The sequence below is a fragment of the Otolemur garnettii genome, unplaced genomic scaffold (assembly GCF_000181295.1).
Source record: "Otolemur garnettii isolate 467f Iridium unplaced genomic scaffold, OtoGar3 scaffold00212, whole genome shotgun sequence".
Lineage (NCBI taxonomy): Eukaryota > Metazoa > Chordata > Mammalia > Primates > Galagidae > Otolemur > Otolemur garnettii.
The window spans coordinates 2,025,964-2,036,350 of record NW_003852607.1 but is presented as its reverse complement, the minus strand read 5'-3'; the positions used below and the strand labels follow the sequence as shown (position 1 = coordinate 2,036,350).

Sequence of the window (10,387 nt, the reverse complement as noted above, 5' to 3'; positions counted from 1 at the left end):
GGGTTCTAACCCTCCAGCCTCGGTGCCTGTGACCTGAGCCGTATTCACTGTGGTATGGGCGCCGAGCATCAGAACTTAATTTTAATTGCAGGAACATTCCTGGATTTCATTACCAGAGGATGTTGACTCTTCCAGCCAGATTCTAGTTCCCTAACCCTGAGTTGCTCCTGCCTCGTAATAGGTTTGGTCAAAGAAAGCCGAGAAAATGGGCACCAGGGGAGCGAGACCTCGGGAAGCATAGGCTCCGCCCCCAATCCTGTCCCGCCCACCACCAGGCTCCGCCCCAACCCCGCCTCCCCGGCGCGCTCAGGTTCCCCACAAACCCGGAAGCGGCTGGTGTGGAAAGGAGGCGACCGGTGGCTGGTGAGTTTCCCTTTTCCGATTAGGTGTTCGCTTCGCAATCCCCAACCCATTTATGTCCGGGATCAGGGCCGTAGATACCTTAAATCCCCGCGCGGCTCCTTCCGCCCTGACCGAATTCACGTTCCAGCGAGAGTTGCCTCCTTGTAAGCTGAGTCGCCCTGACGCAGGTCCTGTCCCCGGGCTCCACTCACAGGGCCGGGGAGACACCGCCTTGTGCACCGCACCCTCCATAGAACCCCTGAGGGACACTGTACTCCCTCGGCACCCCCTAAAGTGCTCACCCACGGAGGTGTTCACGTCCTTCCTGGCTCCCGAGGCCGCGCCTGAGTCGCCCGTGGAGTGCAGCGCCGCATCCCTGGTCTTCGAGGAGCCTGGTCCTGTCCCCAGTGCTGGAGTCTGCAGACCCCACCTCTGCCCTAATCCGTCCCCTCATCTCCACCTCCCTATTGTCCTTGGCGGGTTCAGCTGCCCAGGACAACCCTCAGTCCCCACTTCCTCAAAGTAAAGTCTGGGGAGAGATAACCAGGGTTTGTAATGTGACACTGAATGTCCTTTCATCCCTAATATTTGTGCGCTCTTCAGTGAGCATGTTATTTTTAGTCCTTACTTATGACTGTGTGGAGTATGGGACACGAAGAGCAGGAGAGTAGAGATGGGAAAACTTACAGAGGAAGAGTGAGGGAGCCCCGTGAACACTGCCCAGCAGGGGATGTGGGAGGGATTTGCAAGGACGTGTGAGTGTGAAAGCCAAAGGTGTAAGGTAGCAGTCCAGCCAATCAAGTCCCAAACCCGAATTTAGACCATTAGCTAAAGTTTATTTGGCATCTGAGTGAAGGCCGGCTGAGATTCAATAGGCCTCAGCCTGGAAGGGCAAGAGTGCTCACCTTTGAAAAGTTTTAGGTAGGGTAGGAGGGGGGAGAGTGTTACTTTTGAGTATTAGTAAGTGTTGCCTTATAAGGTTCCAGCTGGCTTCCTGCTGAGGCCATTCTGTTCTTTTAAGGCTTAGGCCCTGCCTCAGAACCTTTGAGAACCCCAGTTCCGCCCCTTCCTTTTAGCTGGGTACCTAAACAAGTTGGTGGTTTCAAGAGAGGTCACTGAACAGCCAGGATGGAATGCCTTATGTTCCAATTGGAGTGGCCTATGCTTGCTCTGCTTTTGGAATTCTAACCAGCTTGTCAGAGAGCTAAGCACCACCAGGGGGGGAAAGTCCCTAAAGTAACTTCTAGAAAACCTTGCTCCCCTGACAGATGAAGGAAAGAAACATGGGGCAACTGGCAACAAATGGAGAGGTGCCTCATACAGAGAGTCCTGGGAGAGTAGGAATGATTGGGAGTCAGGGCAGACAGAGCAGCCTGCTGGTGGGATCCCAGGAGGGGCACCTGGTGACAAGGACACAGAGAAGGAACCAAAGCTGAATGGGAGAGAGAAGAGATGGGGTGTGACAAGAAAGAGAAAATATAATAGAGGAGAGGGGGAGCCGAGATGGGGAAGAAAGATGTGGACAGACAGGTGACATTGGGACAGTCAAAATATTAGGGACAAAGAGGTGGAAAAGTGACACTCATTTGCAGGATAGAGCAGAATGAGTCAAAGAAGGAATAAAGGGAAGTAGGGGGCAAAGAGCAGGAGAGAGGACAATAGAATGAGGAACAGAAGCCCAGGGGGACACACAGAGGAGAAGAGAAAAGCAATAGCAGGGGGGAGAGGTGAGGATGAGAGATTTGTAGGAGGGGGAAACACAAGGAAATGAGCCCAGATAAGTGTTCAAGTGATTGTGTCTGATGACTAAGTTGTTACACAGTGTTTTCCTATTTGTCATTTAATATGTTTAGCATTTGCTACAAATATATAAATGGAATTGAGAATTACACAACTCCTATCAGTAATTCTGGTACATGAAATAATTCCGGGCCTCCCAGGTTACTCTCCACTTGTAGCATAGTTTCAGCCAGAGTGCGAGAGTTGGCCCATTCAGTTGTGGGACACTCTCTTCCCTTTTCCTGATCTAGGGTAGGGAGTGGGACAGTATGAGTCCTACTTTCACAGTCTTTTCATGAATGAGCACTCAACACGGAATATATCATGTCTGGTCACTAACGTGTGGGGTACCCCTCATTAACCTGCAGTTCTCCTTCAGACATCCATAGGGTGTCCATAAGGTAACTTGGCTATCACGCTGTCTACCTGGACATGAGATCAGATCACCTGTGTAGGTATCATCGCCACAAGGCTACCCCACACATGTCTGTACTGTCAAAATTGAGTTAGATTATGGGGCACCCAGCTGGGAGTCCCCCAGAGAAGTAGTTACTGTGGGAAATCATACACACATTAGTGACTAGATAGAAAATATTCTGTGTTCAGTTTGAGTAGTTTTTTCATTTCAAATATTAAAGGGAAGACATTTCCTAACAACCCAACCTCCATTTCAGAGGGCCTGGAATCTCTACTCAGTAGTGACAGGGGACAGTCTGTCCCTGCTCCTGGGTATTATTGCTAGCCCTGAGATTGTATACCACTGACAGTCCCACTCAGAGACTCTGGGTTGCCTGGCATTCTCCCTGCATGGCTTCATCAATTTTTAGTTTTATTTTATTTTCAATTTTTTTTTTTAATTTTTTGAGTCTGAGTCTCTGTTGGCCTGGGTAAAGTGCCCTGGAATCATCATAGCTCACCCAATTTCAAACTCTTAGGCTCAGTAGCTGGGACTGGAGGTCCCCAGTACATCTGGCTTTTTATAGCTTCAGTAGAGATGGGGTGTCACTATTGTTCTGGCTGGTCTGGAACTCCTGAGCTCAAGGGATCCTTCTGCCTCAACCTCCCAGAGTGCTAGGCTTATAGGTATGAGACACCGTGCCTAGCCCAGGATTTCCTCCTTGAATCTCTTGTCATCTCTGTCCACGCCCTGCCTTTCCTCACATCTCTTCTTGTGGTGTAAACTGCTGTGATATGTCTCCATTTGCCCTGCAGCCCTGTCTCCTGAAATCTGGAATGTGTCCAGTTGTGTCCTTACCTCTTTGTGGTGCCAACTAGCAGGCATCTCTACCTTCATGTGTGCAAAGGGGGCTTTCTCTGCTGTGAGTAACATGTTCTCCTGTGGTCCTCACATCTCAGAGCAGGACGACCCTGTGCTTCCTGGGGTTCATGGAACTTCATCTCATATATTGAACATGGTAACTGCCTCTTGAGTTGTACTTATGCTAGTTTTGAACCTGGGACATAGAGAAACATTATCACTCACATGTCTCTTGAGCTATCTTGACATAAGGAAACACCATGGCCCCAAAGCAAAATTTTCTCATACTGTGCACTCACTCTCACAGTATATAAGACAACACGCCATTTTCTTTTTGAGGCAGAGTTTTACTCTTTTGCCCTAGGTAGAGTGTAGTGACATCATTGCATCATCATAGCTCACAGAAAACTCACACTCTTGGGCACAAGTTACCCTTTTGCTTCAGCCTTCTGAGGACTTGGGACTTTAGATGCCTCCCACTATACCTGGCTAATTTTTTTATTTTTAGTAGAGACGGGGTCTCACTCTTGCTCAGGCTGGTCTCAAACTCCTGAGCTCTAGCAACTGTCTGAGCCTCTCAATGTTCTAGGATTGTAGGTGTGAACCGCCGTGCCTGGATAAGACTTATATCTTAATAAATTGTTGACTGGTAATTTTAACCAGAAGCAATCCCATGCCACTGGTTATTTTTCTGGTGACAAAACCAGGAAAGTTTTACAATATCCTAAATTACCCTATGTTTTAAAAATTGCAGTAGCTAATGCAAGTGCAAAGATGACTTAACTTGTGATCAGTCAACAATTTGTTCAGTGCATTCTTTTTTTTTTTTTTTTTTGTCGTTTTTGGCCAGGGTCGGGTTTGAACCCACCCCTACTCCTTGAGCCACATGCGCTGAACCAGTGCATTCTTCTATTAAAGCAAAAAAAAAAAGTACATGTTTACTTAAAACAGATAGACAATTAGGTTTTGAAACTTTGCTCGAAACATAGGAGAAATAAATGTGCTGGCCAGGGCCCTCCGTGCTCGGCTCCCCCTGGCTCTCTGGCCACATTTCACTGGCTCTACTCCAGCCACATGGTCCTCCTGCTTTTCCCCAGGTTGCTCCTGCCTCAGGGTGTTTACAATGGATGTCTCTCTTTCTAGAAGTCTCCTCCCTGAGCTACAGGTAACGTGTGCCCTTCTTTCCTCATGTCTTTGTGCTGGTATCAGCTTCTCACAGAGGGCTTCTGTCCCCCATTCAATATTTCAGGCACCTCTTCACCCACACCACACCAGACATTGGTCCATCTAACTTTTTCTTAATGGTCCATCTCGTTTCCAAGTCCAGATACAAGTGACAACAAGTATCCAAGGAGAGAACAGCATGAGAAGGAGAGAGGAGTCCTGGCCTTGGCTCTCTGAGTGGAGGTCAAGACTGGTCTTACATTAGAGTGTTGAGGCATTTCTCAAACCCTTCTCTCCTGTCTCCTTGCCATTTACATAGTCCGGTTGGGAACCACCTTCAGTAATGGTTCCAGTCACCAGGTGTGTCCAGTCCATGTCCAGCACTAAACACAAAGGGTCTGTGTCCTCCATGGCTGAGGGCTGAGCTGAGCCTGTGATCACAGAGCAGTAAGGGCCTATGCTCTGCCTATGGTTTGGGGCTGTGCCCTGGAGGGAGCTCAGAGCAGCCCAGCTCCCCAGTACTACAGCAAGTGTAGGGAAGTCACCAGGACAGGGGTGAGTCTGATGGAGGGATCAGATAATCACTTGTTCATCATCCTGTAGGAGTGTATTGTCCCTGCATCCCCCTGATGTTATGGACAGAAGAGAACCATCTTCTTAAGTGGGAAGTCTTGCCTCTGCATGGGATCCTGGCACAGAAAGACAGTGTGCTGTTCTCCGTTCAACACCTTGTTTTTTTATGATCAGGATTGACTTTTAAACATTCGTGTTGGATCAGGAAGAAACCCAGATCAGGGGGAAGAGGAATCAGTAATGGCTATTGCTCAGGTACCGTGATACTCTCAGTGGATTCTTCCGTGTCTTTCTCCTTTCTCAGAACTGGGCATTGAACTTGCTGATCTTCTCTGACTCTGAACATTCTGAGTGACATGTTTGCTGCCACTCCCCCATGCCTTCCTTCAGTTCTTTTTTTTCTTTTTTTTTTTGTAGAGACAGAGTCTCACCATTGCCCTCGGTAGAGTACCATGGCATCACACAGCTCACAGGAACCTCCAACTCCTGAGCGTAGGTGATTCGCCTGCCTCACTCTCCTGAGTAGCTGGGACTATAGGCGCCTGCCACAATTCCCAGCTATTTTTTTGTTGCAGTTCAGCTAGGGCCGGGTGTGAACCTGCCACTCTCAGTATATTGGGCCGGCACTCTACTCAGTGAGCCACAGGCACCGCCCCCTTCCTTCAGTTCTTCTCATCTCTACTTTAATTCTAACTCTCTGAGACCCAGTGACATGACCTTGTGAAGAGGCTCCATTGGGCACAGTCCTGGGAAGGACTTCACCCCCAGTCCTAGTGTAGAGAGGGTATATAGCCCTGTGGCAGCAGTGCTATTGGGCAGGAGGGACTATTCAGGGGCCACATCTGGGTGCACTGCCAGCTCTTTAGTCATGCGGTAACATGCTACCTTCTGGAAAGGGCATCCTCAGGGTCATCTTTTCTGAATGATTTTCTACTATGTTTTGAGTTATAGGACTGAATCACTGTGTTTCTCATGTTCAATTGTTTATGATCAGGAATAGAATAGACAGATAGACATCAGTGATACAGAGTGTTTTATTCCATCATCTGTTTTAAAATATGGAGTCATGATAAATGTCTAGATGCAGTAGATTGGTTCAGTCAGTCTCAGTGTTTCTATCCCTTCTACAGAGGCTGTGCTATTCCTGTAGGGACTTTTTTTCCTCTCACAGACAGGATCGCTGTTACTCAGACAGAAGTTCAGTGGTCCCGTCACAATTCGCTTCACTTTCTAATTCCAGTGCTCAAGTCATCCTCCCATGCCAGCCATCCACGTAGCTAAGAGTGCAGCTGTGCATCCCTGCGCCTGGCTGCTTTTTACTGTGTATACAAAGGGAGTTCCCTGAATGTTGCCAAAGCTAGAATTGAACTTCTGGCTTCAAATAATCCTCCCACAACAACCCCTCTGCGTTCTTGGGTTTACTGACATGAGGCTCATGCATGGCTGGAGAAAATTCTTTAGTGATTATTTCATTGTATATTCTGTCATGCAGCTTTCAGGTCATATGTTTACAGATAATATAAGTGGCAATATGTTGGTGGCATCTAGCATGCTAGTTTCTGTCCTTGCTTTGAAAAATTATGTCTCTGGCCTGGTGAGGTGGCTAACGCCTGTAATCCTAGCAGTCTGGGAGACTGAGGCAGGTGGATTACTTGAGCTCACAAGTTTGAGACTTGCCTGAGCAAAAGTCTGACCCCATCTCTGCTAAAAGTAGAAAAACTGAGGGAAGAGGATTGATTGAGCCCAAGAGTTTGAGGTTGCTGAGAACTATCATGCCACAGCACTCTACTCAGGGCAACAGGTTGAGACTCTCTCTAAAAACAATACAATAAAAAAATAAAATACGGCTTGGTGCCTGTGGCTCAAGCGGCTAAGACACCAGCCACATACACCTGAAGTAGTGGTTTCGAATCCAGCTCAGGTCCACCAAACAACAATGATGGCTGAAACCAAAAAATAGCCATGCGTTATGGCGAGCGCCTGTAGTCCCAGCTACTTGGGATGCGGAGGCAGGAGAATCACTTGAGCCCAGGAGTTGGAGGTTGCCGACAGAGAATGGCCTGGCACTCTACCCAGGGTGACAGCTTGAGGCTCTGTCTCAAAAATAAATAAATAAATAAAAACTATGTCTCTGTTACATCAACTTACATACTACATAAGCCTCAGTAGTATCCACTGATCCCCTGTTCAAGATCACATGTTGGCAGATCATATGTGTCATATATTCATATCATTTGGCAAGCTGCCTATTTTTTTGGTCTTCTCAAAATTATTTTACTGTTCTTTCAACTTACATAGCACATATGGTTCATATACACAGATTCCCTGTGTTCATGAAAATATTCTCTGTGGATAAGGGGGTTCTAGGTGATTCTGTATCCAGCATTGAAAACTAAGGCACAATGTCTTGCATTTGTGAGCGCTGAGATTCACAGAGAAGTGAGGGGGCTGTGCTCCTTCTGGGTTTTCATCTGTGCCCTGAGGGAAGTTCAGTCCACCCCAGATCTTCCTGCTAAAGTGTGGGAGTGGGTTTCATTGGAAGGGAAGCAGGTTCTGAAGAAGGGGTGAGAAACTCTTCCTATGGGACTTATTATCCTTGAAATCCCCTGGCTCAGTGCTCAGCAGAGAACTGTTTTTGCAAAGAGCACCAGGTTATTTCAGTGTATCTGTGTATACATGTGTGAGTGTGTATGAGTGATGTGTGTGAATGTGGGCATGGGTCATCAAAGGCACATCATCATTTTACATAAATTTTATGTTTTTTGACCATTGGAATTTTCTCTTGAATGTTTTCCATGGACTTTTACTTATTTTACATATTTATGGGGTTCTTTTTGTTAAGGAGGTCCAATTTTTTATTTTTATTTTTTTGAGACAGACGCTCACTATGTTACTTTCAGTAGAGTGCCATGGTGTCAAAGCTCACAGCAACCTCAAAGTCTTGGGCTTAACTCATTCCTTGCCTCATCCTCTGGAGTAGCTACAGGCACCTCCAGACTACAGGCACCCACCACAATGCCTGGCTAATTTTAGAGATGTGTCCTCCCTCTAGCTCAGGCTGGTCTCCAAATGTGAGCTCAGGCCATCCACCAGCCTCAGCCTCTGAAATTGCTAAAATTATAGGCATGAGCCATCGCACCTGGCCCTGTATAGCCAAGATTCTAAGACTAGGATTCAAGGCATTCTCTTGGGATTCTGTCCTTGCTTCAGGCACAGTACAAATACTGATAAAAGCTTGGTGAAAATAAGCTGCTTGGATGAACGTGGATAATTTTCTCTACTAAATTCAACAGGCCGCAGGAGTTTTTCAGAGTTCTCACTCACTGGTTTCTGCCAGTTCACTGTAGCCCCCTCTGCCAACTGATACTTCTTTTCATACCTGGCCCCCAAATGGCCCACAACCCTACTGCCTGCCCTCCTTAAAGCCTGCACCCCACTCTGTGGGAATGATCTTGTCATAGACACCGGTTCCACTCATGTACAACATGGAATTTTCTGCAAATGCTCTTGAATAATATTCCACAAAGCAGAGTTTAGGTACTGTTCTTTTCATTTTATTCAAACCCGCAATACTTTTCTTTATGTCACTGCATTGGCTGAAGAGTTCATAAAATTGTTTTTCAGTTATGTACAAAGAAATTTTTCCAACAACGTTCAGTTTTTCTTTTCATTCATTTTTTTTCTGTATGTATGTGAGACATACCCTATCTACTCTTTGGCCCTGGGTAGCATGGCATGATATCATAGCTCACATCAACCTCAAACCCCTGGGCTCAAGTTCTTCTCTTGCATCATCCTCCTGAGTCACTGGAACTACACAGGTTTGCAACCATGCCCAGATAGTTATTCTATTTTTATTAGAGATGAATCTTCTTGCTCAAGCTAGTCTGAAACCCATGAGCTCAAGGTATCCCGCTGCCCTGGTCTCCCAGAGTGCTAGGATTACAAACATGACGTACCACACCAGGCCCTGAAAAAGTTTTTCTCGTGTAGTTTTTCGTAGCCTCCACTGTCACCCTGGAAGTGCTGGTCCTGGTACTGGCTCAACTCCATGTGGGAGTTTAGGCCCTCCACCCTCAGAAGACCACTCAATACAGTGCAGGGAGGTTGACAGGCACTGGGTAACCCCCTCTTCTATCATGTTAATGAGTTGACATCAGTAACACTGCTAACACATAACCAGCATAGGTATGTGTGTGTGTGTGTGTGTGTGTGCGCGCGCGCGCGTGCGTGCATATCATGACCTTTTATGCAGTTGCATGTTCTCACCCTTGAACTTGTTTCAATTTTTCTTTTTTTCTTTTTTTTGAGACAGAACCTCAAGCTGTTGCCCTGGGTAGACTGCTGTGGCATCACAGCTCACAGCAACCTCCAACTCCTGGGCTCAAGCAAGTATCCTGTTTCTGCCTCCCAAGTAGCTGGGACTACAGGTGTCCACTACAATGCCCAGCTATTTTTTGGTTGCAGCCATCATTGTTGTTTGGTGGGCCCAGGCTGGATTCGAACCCACTAGCTCAGGTGTATGTGGCTGGCGCCTTAGCCGCTTGAGCCACAGGCGCCGAGCCTTCAATTTTTCTAAATGAGGTACTTCTCTGTCAGTTTACCTCTGAAGCTGGTCTGCTTCTTAAGGGTTTGACCCAGTAGGTCCCATGCTAATACCCAGTCATCTGGGGTCAAGGTTTACTCTGCTCTTTTTAGTCCAGTGACCCCAAGGAAGGTTTTTCCTACAGTGTCTGAGACACGGTTCTCTCCTCAGTAAGATGGAAAGAGATCTTTCTCTTATGGGCTGTTGTTAGTATAGCAGGTAGTCCAACTGTTCACAGTCATCATTCTCACGTGGGGACTGTTCAATAGCTTCTGACATGGCTCTTGCTGTCATTGTACCACTTTTTAGATTCTGATCTTTCTAGAGCCACTGTACACACAGTGATCCTCAAGACAACAGTCATTTTCTAGTTGGGGGGACACTGAATTTTCTAGTTTGGTGTGTCAAACAGATCTAATACCTCTAAAGAACAGATAGAAGCCTGTTAATGTCATACTTGTTTCTCTTGTAATGTCCACAACAGCAAGATCCACACTAATTTCGAGAATGTCACAACTGCTCAAGGAAAAGTAGAGTACACCACATAGCAAGCTGAAAAGTATATTAATGTGGATCTTTCAGTCACATCAATTTTTTCATTGCTCTTCTGGTTTTCTGTGAAGAGGGGATTTCTTTCCATCCCTCTTTGGTGAAACATGTTTCTCATTTCAGGGACAATTGACATT

General features: G+C 46.7%; 1 protein-coding gene across 1 annotated transcript in view; it reads left to right on the top strand.

The window, feature by feature from the left end:
* Positions 1–333: 333 nt before the first annotated feature.
* LOC105888167 (zinc finger protein 480-like) overlaps positions 334–10,387 on the top strand; it is a 55,737-nt gene continuing 45,683 nt past the window's right edge. The window contains exons 1-2 of the mRNA XM_023507949.1: positions 334–363; positions 5,147–5,371. Coding sequence (XP_023363717.1) covers positions 5,357–5,371 — 15 coding nt within the window. The 5' untranslated portion in view covers positions 334–363; positions 5,147–5,356. The remainder of the gene's footprint in view (positions 364–5,146; positions 5,372–10,387) is intronic.